The sequence below is a fragment of the Camelina sativa genome, chromosome 1 (assembly GCF_030686135.1).
Source record: "Camelina sativa cultivar CO46 ecotype springtype chromosome 1, ASM3068613v1".
NCBI classification, from domain to species: domain Eukaryota; kingdom Viridiplantae; phylum Streptophyta; class Magnoliopsida; order Brassicales; family Brassicaceae; genus Camelina; species Camelina sativa.
The window spans coordinates 7,769,253-7,792,348 of record NC_141880.1 but is presented as its reverse complement, the minus strand read 5'-3'; the positions used below and the strand labels follow the sequence as shown (position 1 = coordinate 7,792,348).

At 35.2% G+C, this 23,096-nt stretch overlaps 4 protein-coding genes and 2 pseudogenes across 11 annotated transcripts; 2 read left to right on the top strand and 4 right to left on the bottom strand.

Annotated features, from left to right (window-relative positions):
* The first annotated feature begins 1,295 nt into the window (after nt 1-1,295).
* LOC104783514 (DNA mismatch repair protein MSH2) lies at nt 1,296-6,170 on the top strand. The gene is made up of 13 exons (XM_010508660.3): nt 1,296-1,722; nt 1,843-1,892; nt 2,091-2,123; nt 2,262-3,335; nt 3,480-4,034; nt 4,202-4,312; nt 4,403-4,492; nt 4,593-4,664; nt 4,743-4,853; nt 4,943-5,069; nt 5,217-5,410; nt 5,550-5,693; nt 5,817-6,170. The coding sequence occupies exons 1-13, from the start codon at nt 1,674-1,676 to the stop codon at nt 6,018-6,020; spliced, it is 2,814 nt and encodes a 937-aa protein (XP_010506962.2). The 5' UTR covers nt 1,296-1,673; the 3' UTR covers nt 6,021-6,170.
* Nucleotides 6,171-9,024: 2,854 nt separating this feature from the next.
* On the top strand, nt 9,025-9,688 carry LOC147949645 (putative F-box protein At4g09790 pseudogene; annotated as a pseudogene).
* Nucleotides 9,689-10,188: 500 nt separating this feature from the next.
* On the bottom strand, nt 10,189-15,003 carry LOC104783504 (histone deacetylase 15). 6 transcript variants are annotated; one of them, XM_010508653.3, is made up of 18 exons: nt 14,128-15,003; nt 13,716-13,884; nt 13,438-13,620; nt 13,223-13,325; nt 13,045-13,109; nt 12,839-12,914; nt 12,669-12,733; nt 12,495-12,550; nt 12,216-12,339; nt 11,980-12,105; nt 11,813-11,863; nt 11,631-11,699; nt 11,339-11,447; nt 11,116-11,195; nt 10,949-11,031; nt 10,821-10,866; nt 10,582-10,756; nt 10,189-10,501 (listed from the first exon to the last, which is right to left on the bottom strand). In XM_010508653.3, the coding sequence occupies exons 2-18, from the start codon at nt 13,848-13,850 to the stop codon at nt 10,386-10,388; spliced, it is 1,662 nt and encodes a 553-aa protein (XP_010506955.2). In that variant the 5' UTR covers nt 13,851-13,884; nt 14,128-15,003; the 3' UTR covers nt 10,189-10,385. The 6 variants fall into 6 exon arrangements, with proteins under 6 accessions (XP_010506955.2, XP_010506959.2, XP_087309847.1 ...); XM_010508657.3 differs by having other exon boundaries at nt 13,716-13,867; nt 14,128-14,999; XM_087453721.1 differs by having other exon boundaries at nt 11,980-12,100; nt 13,716-13,867; nt 14,128-14,999.
* Nucleotides 14,780-15,084, bottom strand: LOC109132227 (small polypeptide DEVIL 7 pseudogene; annotated as a pseudogene).
* Nucleotides 15,085-18,139: 3,055 nt separating this feature from the next.
* Nucleotides 18,140-18,786, bottom strand: LOC109133516 (uncharacterized). The gene is made up of 2 exons (XM_019247005.2): nt 18,536-18,786; nt 18,140-18,457 (listed from the first exon to the last, which is right to left on the bottom strand). The coding sequence occupies exons 1-2, from the start codon at nt 18,641-18,643 to the stop codon at nt 18,362-18,364; spliced, it is 204 nt and encodes a 67-aa protein (XP_019102550.1). The 5' UTR covers nt 18,644-18,786; the 3' UTR covers nt 18,140-18,361.
* Nucleotides 18,787-18,891: 105 nt separating this feature from the next.
* LOC104783495 (carbon catabolite repressor protein 4 homolog 3) lies at nt 18,892-22,079 on the bottom strand. Of its 3 annotated transcripts, none has more exons than XM_087453691.1 (13): nt 21,604-22,079; nt 21,294-21,463; nt 21,140-21,205; nt 20,911-21,024; nt 20,727-20,808; nt 20,547-20,633; nt 20,097-20,189; nt 19,979-20,011; nt 19,779-19,891; nt 19,573-19,672; nt 19,388-19,476; nt 19,201-19,285; nt 18,892-19,112 (listed from the first exon to the last, which is right to left on the bottom strand). In XM_087453691.1, exons 3-13 carry the CDS (start codon nt 21,154-21,156, stop codon nt 19,053-19,055), a joined length of 873 nt encoding a protein of 290 aa, XP_087309817.1. In that variant the 5' UTR covers nt 21,157-21,205; nt 21,294-21,463; nt 21,604-22,079; the 3' UTR covers nt 18,892-19,052. The 3 variants fall into 3 exon arrangements, with proteins under 3 accessions (XP_087309817.1, XP_010506947.1, XP_087309818.1); XM_010508645.3 differs by having other exon boundaries at nt 20,911-20,963; XM_087453692.1 differs by having other exon boundaries at nt 20,911-20,997; nt 21,604-22,077.
* Between the last annotated feature and the right edge of the window lie 1,017 nt (nt 22,080-23,096).

Here is a 23,096-nt window from a genome sequence, read left to right as displayed (position 1 = left end):
TTTAGATCGAATGAATAATCAATAATTTCAGATGATGGATGGTTTAACTTTTGGATGATGGGTTTGGTAATTATTAAACGTGTACTAATTGGAACTTAGTGTTCTTAAAAAGTTCGATGTCACAGAATGTCGAAGTGGGAAAAGACATAACAAAATAGGTTTTGACAATTATAATTGCACAAACACATATACATAAAGACACACACTAGTATCAGTGTATCACTGTATCGAGAAATGAATATATCCCTATATATGTGTGGGTGTGTGTGAATATATATACAGAGATAAGTTTGTGTGCATCATGGGTTGGTTAGGTTGGCTGTACTCTATAAAGTTTTTTGGTATATCATCATGACAAAGAAACTGGGGACCCTTAAACTCTATGATGTGATAATAATATCTTCTGTCAATAACATTTTCGAAAACTTATAAAACCTTAACATAATTTTTGCTGTTAATATACCAATTTTTTTTTACTTTAATTATAAGACATATATATTAATGTTTGCACACAAAAAAAAATTCATAGTATATTATAACGTTATAACTTATAAGTATATATGTATATTATTTTTGTTGCTAATTTGTTATGTCATTGTTTTGTCACCATCATGCTCTATCGATAATACGTGAAACTTAAAACTGTGGACATATAAGCTTTAGTGATTTATTAACATTCAAATTAACCTCGAAATAAATTTACAAACTTAGCCTGTTAATATTGTACATTACTCCTCTGTTTCTGGAAAATGATTATATATAAAAAAAACGTATTAGATATTCTGTACGAACTTATCCTTTTGGCTTTGAGTATTCCACTAGTTAGCTTTTATTTTCTTCCAAAAAAGGACAAAGCGTGTTTTAAAAAAGGATAATGAGGTTGATGAAAACTAACATGTCCGAAGCTCATATACGTATATAAAGAATTATTTCAAACAAAGAATGCAACTCAAGATAAAATATCCAAAATAGAAATCAATAAGATAAATAAAGAAAGAAAGAAAAAAAGGGGGAATATACCTGACTATTTGGAACCATAAATGACATAAAAGATAAGTTCATACGACTTTTGTGGCTCATCAAAGGCCATCATCATCGTCCTCTCTATGCAATTTAGTGCTTTATAGTACAAAACCTTCCACTTCCCTTTGTCCATAGTTTTCCATATTGATTTTTCAACAACAACTAAAAATTATCCGGATAATATATGTAAAGATATCTACTCATTATCCAAATAATTTGGCCGTTAATCATGTTTTTCTTGTACAAGTAAATGAAATGTTTTAGCATATTTTGGTTTTTCTTTCTGTAACAAAAAATACTCAAAACATCAAATTATTTTGTTTTAGCATATGTCGTGACTTGATCTTCAGCTAGTAGTGAGCTAGGTAATAATTATAAGCCCAATACAGGCTTTAATGGGCCTTTTATCTTTTATAGACCAAAACATCTGGAACGAAACATACAAGCGTGGTGTCGTTTCAATGAACGTCGATACACGCGCCGCCGGTTGCCGCCAATCAGTTTTCCCGCCAAACTAGACAACCATAAATCACTCTCTAGTCGATTTCGATTCCAGTTCCTTTGGAAAAAAAACAACGAAAGAGGAACATTTGCACCGTAAGTTGCAGAACTCAGGCGAAGGATTCGATTTTAGCTGTCTGTATCTTCCAATGGAGGGCAATTTCGAGGAACAGAACAAGCTTCCGGAGCTGAAACTGGGTACTGTTAAAACCCTAGTTTTTTTTTTCATTTTCGTATTCGATTTTCCAATTTGGGTTTATGGGTTTTGCAAAAAGGTCTGATATTATCGGTTGTGACATTTTTTGATTTTGTGGGTAGATGCAAAGCAGGCTCAAGGGTTCCTCTCCTTCTACAAAACCCTACCAAATGTAAGTCTTCTTTCTATTTCTGGGAATAATAGAGATTGTAAAAGAGCCCTCAGTTGCAATAAACCCTTAAAACTAGGGTTTGAAGCAAGCAAGTGTAGACTTTTTTGTTCATTGGGACGCTAATTAGGAAAAAAATTTGATGTCTTTAACGATTTCTGGATCTATGCTTATGTGGGTTTTGATTGTTCTTCGCTTCAGGACTCGAGAGCTGTTAGATTCTTTGATCGGAAGGTGAGTTTCTAGTTCTATAATAATAATAATAATAGACTTTGGCTGTTTATACAGTGTACATGATTCTTTAATTTCTGTTCTGAAGAAGAAGCTTGTTTTGTCATTGATTTATGGATAAATTCTTAAATGCATTTGCAGGATTATTATACAGCTCATGGTGAGAATTCAGTTTTCATCGCAAAGACATATTATCATACAACCACTGCTTTAAGGCAGCTTGGGAATGGATCAAATGCTCTTTCAAGCGTAAGCATCAGTAGGAACATGTTTGAAACGATTGCTCGGGATCTTCTCCTGGAGCGTAATGACCATACTGTAGAGCTTTATGAAGGAAGTGGGTCGAATTGGAGACTTGTGAAAACAGGTTCTCCTGGAAACATTGGAAGCTTTGAAGATGTTTTGTTTGCAAACAATGAAATGCAGGACACACCAGTTGTTGTCTCCATATTTCCAAATTTTCAAGAGGGCAGATGTGTTATCGGAATGGCATATGTTGATCTGACCAGGCGACTTCTTGGACTAGCTGAGTTTCTTGATGATAGCCGCTTCACCAATCTGGAGTCCTCACTGATTGCTCTAGGTGCAAAAGAATGCATTTTTCCAGCTGAATCCGGAAAATCCAACGAATGCAAAAGCCTGTATGATTCTCTTGAGAGGTGTGCCGTGATGATAACAGAGAGGAAGAAACAGGAGTTCAAAGGGCGAGATTTAGATTCTGATCTAAAGAGACTGGTGAAGGGTAATATTGAACCAGTTAGAGATTTGATATCCGGGTTTGACCTTGCCACTCCTGCTCTAGGTGCATTACTCTCTTTCTCTGAACTTCTCTCAGACGCGGGTAACTATGGGAACTTCACAATCCGCAGATATGATATCGGTGGATTCATGAGACTCGACTCTGCAGCTATGAGGGCGTTGAATGTGATGGAGAGCAAAACTGATGCTAATAAGAATTTCAGTTTGTTTGGTCTCATGAACAGAACATGCACTGCAGGGATGGGTAAGAGACTGCTTCATATGTGGCTGAAGCAACCTCTCGTGGATTTGAATGCGATCAAGACGAGACTAGATATAGTTCAGTGCTTTGTTGAAGAAGCTGGGTTAAGGCAAGATCTTAGACAGCATCTGAAGCGAATCTCAGATGTTGAGAGGCTTGTGCGGAGTCTCGAGAAAAGAAGAGGTGGCTTACAGCATATTATCAAACTCTATCAGGTACTTTCCGCGCTTTAATCTGGCTCTCTGGAATTTTTAAAATTGCACTTTCATTGCGATAAATATATTTTATGTATCTCTGAATTTATAGTATATTATTAGGTTTCTGTGATTGTTAATTCAGTCTTCATCGTCTCTGTGCAGTCAACTATAAGGCTTCCCTTCATCAAAACAGCTCTGGAACAGTACACTGGAGAATTCTCATCACTCATCAGCGAGAGATACTTGAAAAAGTTCGAGGCTTTATCAGACCAAGATCACCTTGGAAAGTTCATCGATTTGGTAGAGTACTCTGTAGATCTTGACCAGCTAGAAAATGGAGAATACATGATATCTGCAAGCTACGACACCACATTAGCATCTCTGAAAGATCAGAAAGAATTGCTGGAGCAGCAGATTCACGAATTGCACAAAAAGACGGCTATGGAACTCGATCTTCAGGTCGACAAGGCTCTAAAACTTGACAAAGCAGCGCAGTTTGGGCATGTGTTTAGGATCACGAAGAAGGAAGAGCCAAAGATTAGGAAAAAGCTGACGACACAGTTTATAGTGCTGGAGACTCGTAAAGATGGAGTGAAGTTCACAAACACAAAGCTTAAAAAACTTGGGGACCAGTACCAAAGTGTTGTTGACGATTACAAGAGCTGTCAAAAGGAGCTCGTTGATCGTGTAGTTCAGACTGTTACCAGCTTCTCCGAGGTTTGTTTATTATTCATTTTAAACTTTGCTGTTACAGAATTGGTTGTTTATAATCAAGTAACCTGTCTAGAAATGAATTCATATTTTCATGAATGGAAATGGATGTTTAAAATCAAAGGCAGTAAACTACATTCATTTCTGAAAGCTTATATATTGTATGGTTTTAGGTCTTTGAGGACTTAGCATTGTTGCTCTCTGAAATGGATGTTTTGTTAAGCTTTGCTGATTTGGCTGCCAGTTGCCCTACTCCATACTGTAGGCCAGAAGTCACCTCTTCGGTCAGTACAATCTCAAGTGACTGTTTTGTTCCGAGCATTAGTAGATTTTTTTTCCTGACATAATATTGAGAGCATGCTTATAAACTGTAGGATGCTGGAGATCTTGTATTAGAAGGAAGCAGACATCCATGTGTAGAAGCTCAAGACTGGGTGAATTTTATACCAAATGATTGCAGACTTGTAAGTATTGTAATGGTAAAATAAACGCCTTAGTTTTTGTTTGTTTCCTGTTTGACTTAAAGCAATTCCTTGTTTGCCCTTTATTGTTCTTTGAAATCAGATGAGAGGGAAGAGTTGGTTTCAAATAGTAACAGGACCTAACATGGGAGGGAAGTCCACTTTCATTCGCCAGGTATGATGATTTCTTGTAGTTCGGTTTTGTTTCATAGGCGTATGATTAAAACCAGCTTCCTGCCATTATAAATCCCAGGTTGGTGTCATTGTGCTGATGGCTCAAGTTGGTTCCTTTGTTCCTTGTGATAAAGCATCAATTTCCATCAGAGATTGCATCTTTGCCCGTGTAGGAGCAGGCGATTGCCAAGTGAGTTTTAAGTTTATCTCGCGATGAATGAAACTGCTGATTTCCTGCACAAAGCTTATTCCAACTTTTTTTTTTCTTTGGTGTTTTAGCTACGCGGAGTGTCTACTTTCATGCAAGAAATGCTTGAAACTGCATCCATATTGAAAGGCGCTACCAACAAGTCACTGATAATTATCGATGAACTTGGTCGTGGAACATCAACGTATGATGGTTTTGGTTAGTTTCTCTGCAATTTATCTTTTTCATTTGGATGTTTTTAGCAAGTTTACTATTCTCGTCACTTCATACTTTTAATTTTCATTTTTTGGTCATATGTGAGAGAATTCAATGTTCTTGACAATATCTTGGTGAATATATTATTAGGTTTAGCATGGGCTATATGTGAGCATCTGGTTCAAGTGAAGAAAGCACCAACTTTGTTTGCTACTCACTTCCATGAACTTACTGCCTTGGCTCAAGCAAACTCTGAGGTTGCTGGTAACACCGTTGGTGTGGCAAACTTCCATGTTAGCGCTCACATTGACACTGAAAGCCGCAAACTCACCATGCTTTACAAGGTTGGTATAATAAAAGAAAATGCATCTGCATCTGCTGATCTGTTGCAGTAAAAGGTGTCTCTGTTTAATCTAAATTGCTTGCTTGATTTTCTTACGAAGATGAAATTAATTTTGTGTGGTGTGTTGTTTGTCTGGTTAGGTTGAACCAGGGGCCTGTGACCAGAGCTTTGGGATTCATGTGGCGGAATTTGCCAACTTCCCTGAAAGCGTAGTGGCCCTTGCAAGAGAGAAAGCTGCAGAACTGGAAGATTTCTCTCCGTCTTCCATGATAATCAACAATGAGGTCTTGATTCGTTTTTCCCTTTGTCTTTTGGTTGACGATGGAATCATTCACCCATTCTGCAGTTTGTGCTCTATTTGTAAAATCTAGGTGACAAGTATTAAATTCTCGTCTTGTTGATTGCAGGAGAGTGGGAAGAGAAAGAACAGAGAAGATGATCCAGAGGAAGTATCGAGAGGGGCAGCGCGAGCTCACAAGTTTCTGAAAGAATTTGCAGCAATGCCGCTTGATAAAATGGAGCTTAAAGATTCACTTCAACGGGTACGTGAGATGAAAGATGAGCTAGAGAAAGATGCTGCAGACTGCCAGTGGCTCAGGCGGTTCCTGTGAACAAGTACCCTTGACGTTTTTTTGGTTTTGGTTTTGTAAATAGCTCAAATCGGTTCTTGTAGTTGTGGTCGTCGCTTGGGATGAAACTGAATGAGGGCGAAAACTTTATATTCCATGATTTTTACAAGTAAACGTCGTTTCATTTACTCATCAGTTTGTTATGGGACACTTCATGCTAAAAAAATATCGAACTGAAATCATATATATAACTTGGTCCACTTGGCAATGCAATTTTAACAAAAAAAGAATATTTATACTAAAATACAAATTAAAAAATAATTAATCTTTACATTTAACTCACATAATATAAAATTGTAATCATATAAATTCCTCCTATAAATTATGCATTAACTTTATTTCTCCACTAAGTTGTATTAATCAATTGTATTAAAACAAAAAAATAAATTAGAATTGTAACTCCCATTTTTCTAAATGTAATTTTTCATCAATTCTCTTCCTATAAATACTCATTATTTTATTCTCTTAGTTTCGCACTCTTTCATTCTCTCATCTTCTTCCACTATTCTCAATTTTTTTTTCTTTGTTATTGTTGTATGGGTTAAAGAAATCAAATCAAATATCATTGTAAAAGCTTAGTTTTAGAATTTGTATGATATGTATATTTTATATTATTTTTTTAATGTTTTAAAAGGTTTATCTCCATTGTCTATTTTATATTAACATCATATACGTCATTATTTTCATACTTTCTTACAATATTCACCACATAATAAGATCATGAATTTGAAATTATCCATATCTAATTATCTATTATGTCTCCGGTTATCTCACATATTCATTTATCATTTTTAATAATTTATCAAGATCAATATAATTATCCATTTATAAAGTCTATTTTTTTTGTAAAGTTTATCAAATCTATTTATAAAGACTAGTTTGTTTTGTGATCCAATTGATAAATCTGCAAAGATCAATATAATATTTATTTTATTTATGATTTGAGGTTTTTGAAAACAAAAAGAACATAATTAAACAATTGGTCTTTGTGTTTTAATCAAAATGAACAACGATCCAAAAAAAAATCATATTTAACTGGAAGTGAAATATAAAAAAATGATATAATTTTAAAAATACCAATTAACTAAATTCTCTAAAGATGAAACCATTACTATGAAATCTAGCAATATAAATTAAACTGATGAGTGAAAAAAAAAAAGATATAAGTTATCCTTGGGGTTTTAAAAATTATTGAGATTGAAGTTCATATAATCTTATAAGAAAAATAATTTAGTTTTTCATTTCAAAAGTAATCTTTTTTTATTTTGAAATATTATATGTGAGTGTTGGGTTTATATATCAACAAACAACCAAATCATGTGCATTTTGATTGGCCCACTTGGTATTCCTTTTATTTTAAGTTATAACAAATTAAAATATTTATTTATAATTAAAGGCATGTAACTCCATTTAACTCAAATGTAACTCCTATCTCATAATTCTACATTAATTCATTCCTCCTACTAACTTATTTATAAGAGAAAATGTTTTTGGTTAAATTTTAATATTTTTTAATTATTTTGTTTGGCTAAATTTATAGTCATATATATATATATATATATATATATATATATATATATATTGCTTTAAACTTTGAAATGAGAAATATTTTATACACAATAATTTTACATGTAGTTACTAAATTTTACAATGACATTAAGAAAAACTCTTTAAATCAGTTATTAACCACTCTAAAACATGATAAACATACATAGATTCACTCATATATAGAAATTTTAAACATTTAATCATAAATGACAAATATCAAGCATCAAATGGCAAACAACACACAAGTTCAAATTAAACATTTTTTTTTTGCCAAATTTTAATTAAAACTGAACTGATTTTTTTATTTTACTTTCTTTTGAGAAGATCGAGTAAATTTACTATCTTTAGTGATTCGCTAACGTATCGCAAGGTATTTAAGGTCTATCATATTCAGGTTGAAAACCTCAAATTTGAGTATTCTCGTACGGATTTCAAACGCTAAAAAAAATATAAAAAACAGTTGGATTTGAAAGTTTTGAATGTATTCTTTGTTTGAAAATAATATATAATAAAATTAAAAAATAACTCGATATGGAATACGAAAGAATAGAATAATCGAGGGGCATGTACATCTTCAACATACGATGTTACTATGACCATAGGCAGTGGCTACTTCGCCACGGTGGCGGCTTTAACCTGAGGTGGACTGCGACGTTGCCGCATGGACTTTTCCTCAATGTCTCTGGAGCCACCGGCGTTGGTACGAACTGGGGGTTCCACCAACGCACCTACCGGAACTACGGCGTTTACCACTTTCTCGTAGTGCTTTACTACCGCCGCCTGATTTAGACTCCTCCTTGGAACAATTCCAATGTTCTCTCTTATCCTTTTCTAATTTCTTCAAACGTTATTGGGATTTGTTTTTTTTTCTTGTCGGGATTTTATGTTTGTGATACTTCTTTCAATCATTCTCTAGGAAAAAATACAACATAACAATTGATTTATAACATTATAGTTTAAAAATACATCATAACAATTGATTTAGATATATGAGCTCTAGGAAAAAATTTAATTTTTGAAGCATGCATTTTACATTAGCATATATGTGTATATATATATATATATATGTAAGTTTATTTCATTATTAATTTATAATATTATAGGGGCTATATTTTACATGGGTATTTCAAAAAAAAATTATCTTATTGAATTTTGTTATTTTTTTACACTATCCGATTTGGAACCAGCCAAATTTATTAATTTATAGTGTTTATTAATTTATAGAGGTTTTATTGTACTTCTTTTCATCTTCTTAATCTGTGATTTTTTTTTCTTCTTAATAAATGTGGAACAATATAGAGATAAATACTAAATAGTGTGACCTATGATTAAATAGTGTCACCTGTTAAAAAAAAAAAGAGTAGAACAGAACATTCTTTGTTGAAACCACGAAACAATACACTGATTCCAGAAGTTGTGTAAATTACAGCCCTCGAATATGAAGGTTACATCACAGCATCCTAATGGGTCTCCTCTAGCTGCATCAAATCCCGCTGATATGATGACAAAATCTGGAGAAAATGCAGAAGCTACAAGGGAAGGTTCCAGTTAAAATTAGACTGAACGCAGATTCAAAAGTGTATTGGATTCATTTAACCCAAAACGTTTATATGAACAAATTAAGATAAGAGTTGAACAAACTCAAAAGAGAAAAAGTAGAACGACTCTGTACCTATTGGAAGAACCACATGCTGAAACGCAAAGATATAGTCGTTATCACCAACTCCACCGCAACTCCAGTGGTGTCATGGAACAAGGTCTTCTTAGCAGTGGATATGGAACAACTCATTGGTCCTATTCATCGGTTTGCTTATGACGGTGGCCTTTTCTTCATTGATGAGGAGAAGAAAATCGCTGTGGTATTCGATAAAGACCAAGACCTTATCAACGACAGAGCTTACCTGATTGGAGGGAATGGAGGATACTACAAAGAAGTGGATCTCGGATACCTGAATGGAGATAATGGATACCATGGTATCCAACAAGTAGATGTTATGCCACCTGATGATGTTGATGTTATTGCCCCTCTCGGATGCTCGTATTCTCCTAGTTCGGTCAAGATCCAGCATGGTGCACGAGGCAAAAGGAAAGAACGAGACTAAGATTTGGTTTATTATTATGTCATTTTAATTAAACCAGATAAATTTGTTTCGTTTTGCTGATGAGTTGATTGTCGTCGAAATAATTATCTTCCTTTCATGGGCCGGGGGAGTTACGTTATATAGAATTTTGAGGTTTTTTGTTAATAACTTTTCTCCAATGATAATGAAGCTCCGATTCTGTGAATGTTCAGTAATTTTGATTTACATGTGTATACCATATGATAAATATACGAGTGTACCTAGAGCCGAGTAGTATTGGTTTGGAGATTCCATCGCTCAGTTGTGAGCATGCAGTTTGTGCCTCTATTTATAAATCTATGTGATGCGTTAACATTAAAACAAAATCCCGTGTGTTGCGTAATTTTGTTTGGATGGTAACAGAATGTGATGCGTGAAAGAGTCACGGTCTCATCACTTGATGATAATAAACATGTGATGCGTTAACATTAAAACGTGGTAACAGAAATGCGTGATTTTGTTTTGATGTCCAAACAAAAAAATAAAAGAGATGAAATGGCCCTCGAATGAGATCACAATGTTTACAACAAAAGATGAAATAACGTTTCAACGAATACTTAAAACGCAAATGAATATGGAACAGTGAAGAGATAAATAGTGTGACCTACGATTAAACAGTATTCTCGAGGTATCAAAAGTTCAAGTTAGAATACAGTTGCTACGAGTAGAAAAATGCTTTCTAAAATCTTTTTAATCTTGAATTCATACGAGCTGAGAGAAACTTGTACAAAAGCTTCTTCCGTCCCCATTTCCACCATGTGGGAACCCGAACAAGCTTCCTTTTTATCTGATTTTCTGTAAAACCAGTAAGATTCAATTAGGAAAAGGTGCAATGACGAAGGAAATAGTTTATTTTGGGAAGGATCATCACTCACTTTTGTTTTCGATCAGACGTGCTTCCAACTCTGAGAGTAATCTGGAGTAGCTGATAGCAAGTGATGGCCAGAACTTCATTTGAATATTCATCACATCAAAAACAGTTTGTAGGCCAGCTTTTGAAGGTGTGGTAGCGATGGGCAGGTTGATCTCCGGAATTTCACCCAGAAGCACCTTTATAGATTAAGCCAGATCAGAATGCAGATTTAAAGGATTCAAGTTTGAAATAGAGACTAACCTTGATCACTGCTGTAGCAGAAGAAGATATGGAGCGAAGATTGTAACTGCATTTAACAAAAACAAGAGACTATTCAAAATCTGCCCTTAAAAAATAAGAGGCTTATTCAAAAACGGCAAAACACATACCCGCCCTCGAGAATAACTAGCATTTTCCCACCGCATAGATCACCCAACATCTGTGTCATTCGAGAATAGCCAGCCGGAGTCACCTGATAAAGAAAAGAGTAGAACAGTGTTGAAATCCACGAAACAAAGAATATGCAGCTAGAACAGCCCTCGAATATGAAGCTTACATCGCAGCATCCTAATGGGTCTCCTCTAGCTGCATCAAATCCCGCTGATATGATGACAAAATCTGGAGAAAATGCAGAAGCTACAAGGGAAGGTTCCAGTTAAAATTAGACAAAACGCAGATTCAAAAGTGTATTGGATTCATTTAACCCAAAACGTTTATATGAACAAATTAAGATAAGAGTTGAAAAAACTCAAAAGAGAAAAAGTAGAACGACTCTGTACCTATGGGAAGAACCACATGCTGAAACGCAAAGATATAGTCGTTATCACCAACTCCACCGCAACTCCAGGGAACATTTACACAATAACCTTCCCCACCATTTGTACCAACCTACACCCCATAATTAATATTAGAACATATTCCTCTGCTGCACAGAGAAAATTCAAAATAGACTTCGGAAACGAGCAGAAAGTTAAAAAAAAAAATCCCAAAATCTCAGATATAATGCACACCAACAACTACATCTACTAATGAATGTTGGATGAGACATGTAAAACAGAAGAGCATAGGTACCTCATCAGCAGCTCCAGTACCGGGATAGAAGTTTCCTCCCTCATGTCTGTGCAAGGATATGTACAATACCTATACAATGGTTACAGATCATAAGTGCAAGAAATGTCATTTTCCAATAATATTTTACGGCATCCGACACTCCAAAATCGATGCGCATACATCCATAAAATTAGTGAACTTACAGATTTGTTTTGTTCGAATATCTCTTGGGTTCCATTTCCATGATGGACATCCTGCAAAGGTAGATAAATCATTCATATGAGGCAAACCACACAATGTCGAGTACAACGAATTAAAGAAGTTTGAATATCTACAAAATCACCCAGCATTGAGTTATCAGTAATATTACCCAGTCCACAATTAGCACCTTCTTTGCCCCTGCTGCTTGTGCTACTAATGCAGCTACGGCTGCATTATTGTGAAGGCAAAACCCCATAGCATGCCTGATACCAGCATGATGACCGGGAGGTCTAACCTGATTCAATCAGAGTTTTTTTTTTTGAAACTAAATGGTGTAGTTTTTCAATTTCAAGCAACTGTGTAGTTGCATCTCTAAATTCAAAAATTATGGTGAATTAGACATACCAAAGCGAAACCATTTTTTACACGGCCACTGAATATTTCTGTAGCTAAATCAGCGCACAAACCTGCTGCAAGTCTAGCAGCACGTGCTGAATACTCATTAGCATATGTGTCAGAGGTGAAGTAGCTGCCAGACAGTGGTAAAAGAAAAATGGGATTACGATTTACGAACAAAAAGAGATAAATGTGGGGCAGCTTACGCAAAGGAAATTACGATTCAAGAAACAAGCAAGGATATGAACAGTGAACAGTAAAAAGTAACAAATGGTTTAAAACTCAAACCTATAGAGAAGCTGGCTTGTAGTATCAACAGCATCAACATGCTCTGAAGTGTGGACCTCAAAATTGACAAACATAAACCAGTTAGCGAATTGTTTGCAAAAGTACTGCAATGAAGGAACCCCCTGCGATGAACAAAACATTAGAAATGTCAAAGAAAGTTATGTAGCAGCTCACCATCTGGAGTTCTTGTTTCGTGATTTCTCTTGCATTAATAGGTAAGCATCTTCCAGGAAAAACACCTGCAAATTTTTCAGAAGTGGTGAGTACCAAAATTACTCTCAACAACAGTATGATATTGTAAAATGAAACATATTAATATTCTCATGACAGTAAACGAAACATACCAGCTGTGGCAAGACTAGCAGCTATAGCACGAAGACGATCAGGTCTCTCTGGATGTGGATGTGCCTTAACTTCAAACTTTTTAAGCATGCCATCAGAACATATTAAAATGGAAACACTTGCACAAAGAAAAGCTTTGAAGATAATGTCAACAGACACTAGAGGTTTCTCAGGAAAACATAACACATAAATGGTAAAAGGATCATACTTCTGAGTGTAGCAACATTCTCTCGTCGAACCCAACAGCTGTCGAGCTGGTTGCAGATGAGCTTCCTGAGATCAAGTTAAAAGAGAAGTGGGCATGCTTACCGTTACTTAAAAAACTGAAAAAAAAAAGCAATATGTCTAGGGACAAGTTCAGAAGATGCAAAGCTAGTAACTCCTACCTCCATAATCCTCTTCAACTTCAATGAGACCAGTATCTTTAAAAAACGGAGACGCAAAACATCCATGCCTCAGGATGCCAGATTCCTTGTGCTCACCACAAATCTACACCAAGGAATCAACTTTACAGATGCATAACAAAACGCACATTGTGCAGACACGTACGAGATAACAAATAGTAGCAGTAAAGCAAAAAAAAAAGTAAATGAAAACGTACAAAACAATGGACCATATCACCAGGGTTGGCCATAGTGCAATTGACACAACACCAGTTTACAAACTCGACGGGCGTCTGCACAGGTTCCCAATCACTATCATCCTCCTCATCATCATCATTCAGTAATGTATCCGCACCGTAAATATCTTCAAATGTCATCTCCCTTGAAACCCTAGCTCGTTTCTGCATAAGACACAACAATGACCAGAATGTCACAACAAGAGCAGAAACACCTGTGGCAATATGCATTAAGATGAAACCCATGGTGTTTAGCTTACGGCTGGAACTTCAGGAGCAGCATTTATGTCTCCATTGCTAAACTCATCTCCCGAACAAGGAACAGCAACATCACCACCGTTCACATGTCTTCTCTTTGAACCCTCATATGAACTCTCTAGAGTTTCTAAAACCATCGTTATACCCTAACCAGCTGAAAACAAATCTCCCCTGAGCCAAATTAGAAACAAAGACAACAAAAAACCCCAATTGGAGAAATTTAAAAACCAAAAAACTGAGGCAAGTGTAAGGAACTGTACACACGGATACAACCAACAGCTTTACTGATGAACCTAACTATTTTTTTGGTGTGTATATGTAAATCGATTCGCCGATCCAAAACTAAGGAATTGCCTTTTCTCTATGGAAACTAAACCGAATAAAAATTTCAACGGCGGAAGCAAAATATGATACCTGAAGAAACTTCCGGCGAAACGATGAACGGCAAAAGGGCTGCGTCCGTCGCCTTTAGAGGAGCGTGACGGTACGATAACACAACGGAGAAGAGAAGAGAGAGACGACGACGTTCAGACTTGAAAACTGTAAGAGATTATTTGGGCCCGAGGAGCTCTCTATGGTCATTATACGAGACGACAAAAACCCAATAAGAATATAAGCCCATTAATAAATTTGAGTCCAATATATTTTATTTATTTCCTTTCCCTAATTCTTCTAAACGGTAAATGAAAGCAATTTCTTTTTAATATGTTACAATTTTTATGTGCATGTTAGTAATCTGCAATCTCCATAGTACTCAAAAAGGCATCCTCTTTGTCTTTGTCTCTCTAAAAAAAGTTGATACATTAATATAAATTCTACAACCATGGGAGATAGTATTGCTGTTGCATGTTCTATATAGAAATAGTTCACAGAGAAGAAAATTGAGTGATATGAATATATGTAGTATAATTTTAACGACGACAACAACACACCCGCATAAAATGAGAGATACCGAAAAGGTAAAGTCGTATATATATATGAGCTCTTTCCTTTTTATACCTCTATCATCATCAATTATATATACATGATAACATAATTATGTATACAAATATGTGTGTTCTGATGATCACTTGTGCGAACAAAGAAGCATAGTAATACATTTCCCAATAATATAGAACTTCCCTTTCTTCTTTTTCAGAAACTCTCCAACTCCTTTTGGTTAAGAAGGCTTGTTCTTCTTCTCCCAATGCTTCACTGCCTCCTCCTTTGACTTCTCCCTCATTGTCTAATGTGAGTATATTATATATATATGGGGGCTTCAGGGTGTAAATTGATGATTGTGTGGTGTTTAAAAGGAAGTGAAGGTTCATCATTTATATATATATTGGAGTTGGAGAGAGAAAGAGATAAGTAGAAAGTATTCCCCACCATTGATTCGGGACCCTTCAACGAAACAACCCAAAAACAAAGGCCACTTGTGAAGTGTGACCGACTAGCTTCCCGTTATGGTTGAAGATATTTGATGTATTCTTTTCTTGTCTCCTTTCAGTTCAAAGATTCATCATCGGTAGAAATTGATTTATTCAGTTCCATTATTGGATTATGTTAGAAACGACATAAGATTTTGCGGACCGTCCATATTTGATCTAAATGTCTTCGAAATTTAAATTGGACATGCATGCAAACTTACTTTGTGGTTAACTGCTAAATAATTAAATAAACTATTTAAAGGGATTCTCCGATTTAGAGTTTGTTTTGAAATAAACGTTTGAAACCTTTTGCATGGTTATGAAATTTCACTAAAGCAATAAAAATGAAACAAACTCTTTCCTTTAGAGAAATGCACGAGTCCAAAGAGCTATCATGCAATCATACCAATAAATAAATTTTAAGATTGACAAGAGTATATTGTCTAGCTACTAGTTTGTGTTAGTATCATTATGTAACAGCTGGGGTTTTTTTTTTTTTTTTTTTTTTTTTTAACAGCTGGGTTTCAACCTCACATAATGCACATGTTATTAACAAACACAAAATTACACTCCGTTTCTCTAGTTTTACGATAAAGAACTAAATTAACAATCATTGAACTCCATTCGAAACTTTCGACCTGATATTCACACGACGAGAGAAATAGCATTTGACTATATATATATATTATTTCTATAAGAGGTTGACCCAAAAACAAAAAACAAAAAACTGTGAAAACGTATTAGACTAGCATACTTTTTAAAAGAAACCCGTACACACTCTACTGACGAGACCCATATGATGATATTTTGCATTTAAATCTCTAGTCATCTAATAATTGATATCCATCACGAATTAAGGTCTAGTCATGTCTTCCTTACAATATGGACAGCTCATTTCAAGTGAATCATCAGAGGCCTCAAAACATAATATTGATAATCATAAGCTTTTGTTTTGTTTTTGTCGAACCACATATGTGTATGTATGTACTTCTCGTATAAAATATCGTAGTATCTGGCCCCAACAGAAAAAATGAAAAGAAGAATTGAGTAATGTTAGCTTTTCTTTGTCAACAAAATAACGTAGTTTTGTGTTATTTACTTTCTTTCCGCGAATATTATTAATTAGTGGTTTCTTATTGTGCGTTTTCCTATTTTTGGAGTACTATGCTTGGCATTCTGGCTAAAAGAAATTGCCATACATTACACATGACCGTTTTGTGGAATATCCGACGCACGTATTTCTCTTTCAAATAGAAGTGTGATTTCAAGCTAGTTTTCAAATCTTGTTTCTTACTATTTTGGCGTGCAAGTTTTGCTTTCTTCAGTTCTTCTTTTATTTCTCTTTGCTTTGTGGTTTGACTAGCAACTACCACCACTTAGTCTAAACAAACATAGATAATCATGGTACATAATCGTGGTTTGGCTGTTCTTCTTTTTTATTTATGCGAAAGATTAGTGATTCCATCTTTTATTTTAAACTTTAGTGATTCTAGCTTTGAAACGTGTATTAATTGAATTCACAACTATATATGATTAAAATAAAAAGAAGAAAAAAAAATAGAACTTTGACAAAGATTATCAATCTTTCAGATAAGACGACAAAACCGAATAATTCTGAGTTAAGAGATTTACAAAATTGCAGAACCTCACAAACTTCTAATTAAAGTAGATATCGGTTGGGACCAAACAAAAGTGCCATTTTCTAATCGTGTAACTGTAATCTACGTCGTAGTACAATTAAATTGTCACGGAGTGTAGAAGAGTTAAAGTTTTACCAATAGAAATAATTATTTAACACCAAATATTGTATAGGATATTGTTTCAATGTTAATTAGAAACTTTTATGTTAAGAAATCTCATGTTTGACGAAGTATTATTTACGTTTTGTAATCCCAAGTTCCCAACATAAAATTTTCGTCTTAGATATCTGTGGACGTTATAATCCAGATTCTGAAATTAATTTGTTGAACTATAAAATTCAACAATCTAAAGTTGTAGCAACCAAAAAAAAAAAAAAAAAAAAAAAAAAAAATCCACTTTAGTGCATGGTATATCTCATTTTCCATTAAAAGGGGAAAATCACATGGGAGATTTATATATTTTCAAACGTAAGGGAAGTGAAAGGTCGAATCCATCACATCTTTCTTCATTATAATTGAGAAAGTAATCAAACTTAATTACGATCTTCACGAAAGAGCAACGGGGAGGGGATGCACCATGCACGTGAAGTTCACGAAGACAAGACATCTCTTGTCTGTTGGCTGTTGCACTCATTACAACCTTTATTTCTTTAAAAACACCGGATTTACAACCTTAAATTTTTGGATATCCTCAAATAGTTATATGTAGGGCATATCCCTTCATTGGCTAGTTTTGTTCTCTTCTTGCCAACTTACTGGCTTTATATAAACCCATCACCCATGTACATGTACCTCGCATGTTTCTAATTTTTACGTTAACAAAAGATGAATAATAGCACTATATAGACTATAATATATATATATATATATATATAGCATATTTAACCAAGTTGGTTGATAAATTATGTCACTTTTTAATATTACGTAAATATCTCAACTTGTATTATGATATCACAACTTCTACTCATGTTTTTTTCTTTAATTTTAATGTTTTAAAAATATAATGTGACCTCTCTCTGACTCTGAGCGAGGTTGGTGCCATCGCATTATGGGATAGAGTCATAGAGAGACTCGCCTGAAAGATCAAGAGGAAGTTCAAGTAACATGCAACCAGCAGGTCCATGGAGACCAGAATTGAACTTTTCAATTAGTTGGGATCCCAAAAACCTTTACACTGGATCGATCCCATTAGCTAACTTTTTTTACTATAGAACTCTCTAAATTTTAGCTCATCTTAACCATTTCAAAATCAAATATTCTAAAGATAATACATCAATCCTCATGATATACATACTTGTTCATTAAAGGATTCTTAAAAACAAAAAAACAAAAAAAAGTATTGATTATAAAATTTGTAATTTTGGATGCAACAACTACTTTGATGTACTAAGAATTTATTTAGTTGTTTCTTAAAAATACATATCATGGTATTTAGTTTTCAAACCAAAGTCAATTGAAACATTTTTTTATAATGCCAGCTGACCAAACCAAACCGAAAAAGAGTAAAAAAGAGAAAACAGCATAAAACATATGTTGGGCATTTCGTCGAACGCTTTGAAGGCATGCTCCCACGCAACTCAAATAAATAAGTAAAAAAGACTAAACGGAATCTTCATTGATCAGACTAAGATTCTCTTCTTCTTGTCTCTTCAGCTTTTCCTTCTCGTATTGCTTCAACGCTTCCTCCATCTTCATCTGCGTTATAAACCCAACAGTCTTAAGGTCGACCACAAACGCTTTCTTAAGAGAGAAGACGAAGTCGAAAAAACTAACCTTGTAGCTAACTTCGATGCGATGCATTACGTAGAATCCTAGAGCCCCGCCGACAAGTGTACCAGCTATGATCCGTGCGTAACCCCATGTCAACGAGCTCAACGCCATTTCTTCACTTTCTTCTCTCTTCTTCTTTCGATTCCAATTCTTACAGCTCTTACACAATCTCGAGAAGCTTTTGACATCTCGTTTCCATTTACTGGAACCAAATTAGAATCGTACCGACTGGTTCAGTTAAAACCGAGCTTATCTCCGGTTCGGTTTATATCCAGAAATCAGAGTAATCTGGAACAAATTATGGTTATCTCACTTTCAATTACGTTATAAAAAAGTCGGTTTAATACATAGTGACCGGATTTTAAAAGCTGACTATTTGATTCTGAATTTCTAATTATCCAAATTTCAATTATTTACGGAGAAGTCGGTTTGGTATCGTACCATAACTCGGGTAATTTGTAAACACAGACAAATATTTGTAAACCATAAGCAAAAAACTAAGCTGGCTTTTTAGGTGCTTTCAACCGTTCGGATCAAAGAAAAACTCAGAAACAAGTGCCAAGTGATCGCTTCCTAGTTCCTACAAAACCAAAGATGAAGTAGGCTCTTAATGCGTTTAACATAAGATTCTAGTCACGAAACTTAAAACTGTAGATAACAAAACATACTTTACAAGGAAGGCATTTGGTTTTGCAGAGAACGTCAATGGGAAGAGTATCAAGAACTCTTGCAGGTACAAGACCATCAGAGTACCTAAACCAGACCACACGTACGTTTACAACTACTAGTTAATTTCATCAACCAACCTGTTAAATTAGTCACTTTCAAGTTTTGGGTTTATGTAAAATGTTTTACCAGAGATAATCAACCGTTCCAAGAAATTTCGAGTGATACGAGGTTGCTAGAGGTTCACCAACAGAGTCCCTGGTATTATTTGCTGAGCCCTGTTGTGTACAATGAAAACATTATCATATTTAAGACTGATAATTTCACTAGCTAGTTGTTGTCATACATATAGACAATAAAGCTTTGTTTGTTACCTTAACTGAGGCGTATGCGCTATTGAGTTTAAGTGGATGTACAGCCCAGTAAGAGTTCTCTTGCCCGGTCGCAACACGGATCTCTTCGTTGGTCCAAGAGCTACAGATTCAACAATAAGTGAGCACAATGCTATTTCACCAGGCAGTCACTAGACAACCATTAACGAGTGTAGAGCTAATAAAATCTTCAGAAGAATAATCTTAACCTGCTTTTGAAAGTTACTGTATTACTAGATTTGCTTCCGGTCTCAAGAACTTGGGTTGGACGACAACTTTTCTGGCCAGACAGCTCTTTTTTGTCATGTTCCATGATATTTAGCTGTCAGATAGAAACATAATCCGGTTTAAGAAACTACAAGCGGACACATGTGTAGTTTGACTGAAGCAAGACAGTAAATGGGCATACCTCAGAGGATGCCAAAAAGCTGTACAATGGACTCTGCACGTGATTGGATAAAACCAAATAATGAGATACGCAAATACACAATACCAAAGTGGATGGGTTCATTTGAAAAGATGTGTACCTGAGGAGTGCTATTGAAATCCCCACCTAGAACAATGGGAATGTCACCCCATTTCTTAGAGAGCAAGTGTGCCTTTGAGCAGAGTGAACGGATCTATCAGTCAAGAATAAGCCATATGAACGAATCAGGATATAAACCTATGAATTCAATACGTTGTCATGCGCATTTGGACAAATACTAATGAAACATTTCATGAAAAATACTAGTAACTCAGACATGTCTTAAGACATATGGAGACATGCTAGTGAGTATCTCTTGACTGAGAATCTGAGATTCAGTACAAATCACTAGTTTAACAAAAAAGACCATCAAAAGAAACAGGGAAAAACATGAATCCGGTACAAAGAACTGATGAAGACTTAAAGGGACAGATCAACATTTTGTAAACTTCCATGACTGTCAAATGCTCGTGTAGAGGATATATATACCAACTGAAATGTGGAGACTTACCTGACCCAGCTTCACATCTCCTTTATTTGGGTTATAAAGCACGTGAATGTTTCCCAGCAGTATCTTTCTTGACTTCAACTTCCGCAGCTGACAAGAACCACCAAAAAATTGGATCAAGAAAGGAAATCACCTAAGCACACACATGAAAAAAGTTCATAAAACATTCAAAAGAAATGATACCTCAAGAACTGCAAGCTGTGCAACATTATCGCACATACCAAACTGGCTAAACTCAATGTTTTCCCTCTCCAAAACTCGAAACCTTGTCAAAAAAAGAAGATAAATCTTAAACAACGCTGAGTTGAAAAACTGTTGTTTCCTCTTCACACTAAGACCACAAATCGAGTCAAGCAATAAGTGCTACCTGTCGGCCTTCCAAAACATTGCGCACCCATCAATGTTATCTCCAGTTCGCCGCTGCCATTGCAAAGCTTTATATTTTGTAGTCCTTCTATAGAAACACAACTTTTTGCTGAGGCTTCAGAGCGAAAAGTATAAATAAAACCAACCAACAATGTTTTATATACGTCATGCAATTCATTCATTTTTTATAAACCACAGAAAAATTCATAGAACAAAGGAAATACATCAACCTTGTAGGAGCCAGCATATCCAGCTTTCTCCATCATGCTGAAAAGATCAAAATACTTGTCTACTTCCTACAACGGATCCACAAGCAAAAAATCAACAATTAACACTCAACTCCGAGAAGTCAAATCGAGAAAAAGACAAGGAAAAGTTCATCACCTGCAGACAGATAATGTCTGGATTGAGACGAATGAGTTCCTCGCATATTAGCCTTTTGCGGTAGCCCCATTTAAGGTAAGGGAAAGACACATTGGTGTACAAATCTTTGTGATGTGATGCGTTTCTATCTCCCAGTATGTTGTATGACACTACAGTGAATCTCTCTGAATCTACAAAACACACTACTAGTAAGAACAAAAGGCATCCGCAATAGAAGAAACTCAAACCTACTGTATACAAAACTAAACCCCTAAATAGTTCTTCCACAAAGCTTGGTGCACAATTCATGGTAGAATATATAGTATGCTACCTTGGGAAAGTGGAGTTGTACTATCTGAATCGATCCAATCACGAACAATCCGAGAAGACGGCATTTGATCGGGATGTCGACGACGGGGAAGAGGGTTGTGCCATCTACGGCTGTAAGATCTTCGATTTGAAGATGGTTCGGGATTCGAATCGGACGGTCCAGATGTGGAGGAGCAAGACACGACCAAGTTGTATTTGTTCGCATCGCAAGAGGAACGGAAAGATAAAGGACATCGATAGAATCCAGATGAAAGGTGACCACCGAAGGAGACACGGTTATAAGCTGTGCTTGGCCGTGACCAAGAAGAAGAACAACCGACGCAATTCACACAACGCATTTCGATTTGGTTTCAGACGAACAAATTCAGAAATTTTGGAAGAGAAATCTCTAAAACCACACACACCGATTGGCGCCCATACGGATAAAATCTTTATTTTTTTTTAACAATTTTTATTTCCTTAAACATTTTAACTCACATTTTGTTATAAAACTAAAATTATATAATTTATCCATTAACTATATTTCTGCACTCAATTATATTAATTAATTATATTAAAACAAAACAATAAATTATAATTATAACTCTCATTTTTTTTAAATATGATTTTTCATCACTTCTTTTCGTATAATCATTTTCTTAATCTTTCATTCTTTCATCGTCTTACTTTTCCATTATTTCTCATATTTTTCTTTTTTAATGTTTTTTTTGTTATTGCTGTTGGATAGGTTAAAAAAATCAATTTAAATATTATTGTAAACATTTAATTCTAAATTTTAATTGTAGAGTTTGTATGATATGTATACCTTACATTGTTTTTTTTTTTAATGTTTTAAAATGTTTATCTCCATTGTCTATTTTAGATTATTTTTCATTATTTTCTACAACATGAAGTTGAAATGATCCATCTCTAATTCTCTATTATTTACTCTGATTATCTCACATGTTCTAATACTCATTCCGTCTCCCTTGTCCCATATCCATCAGAATAGAGATTCGCTAAGAAATTTAGATGAGATACCTGAATTCTTCTTGAATATTAGAACGCTGCCTTTTCTTTGGAGGAGCAAGAGAAGCGTCTAAGATGGACGGTATCTTCCTGACTCTAGAGCTCCGCCTAAGTTCAGAGTCAGCACAAGCTAACCACCCACCATCTCAATCTATCGACTCTCCATGGTTTTTTTTGTATTCCTCCTCACATATTGCAGCAAGCTTCTTACTCTTCTTCCCAGAAGGAGAACCCAAAGGATTCTTTCTTACCTCATGCGATGATTTCATGACGAATCAAACAGGCATACAAATACGCATACAACTGTTCTTCTCAATGCTGAACCAAATGAACATAAGAAAAACTCACCGAACCATACGCCTTCCAAAATCAAGCTCCGTGAAGCAGTGTATCGCGATGGAGGTGCTTAAGAAAACGCATCAGAGCAACTCCATGATCGGCCCATTTATTTGGCAGAATCCAATCCGAATGAACCCAAACCCTAAA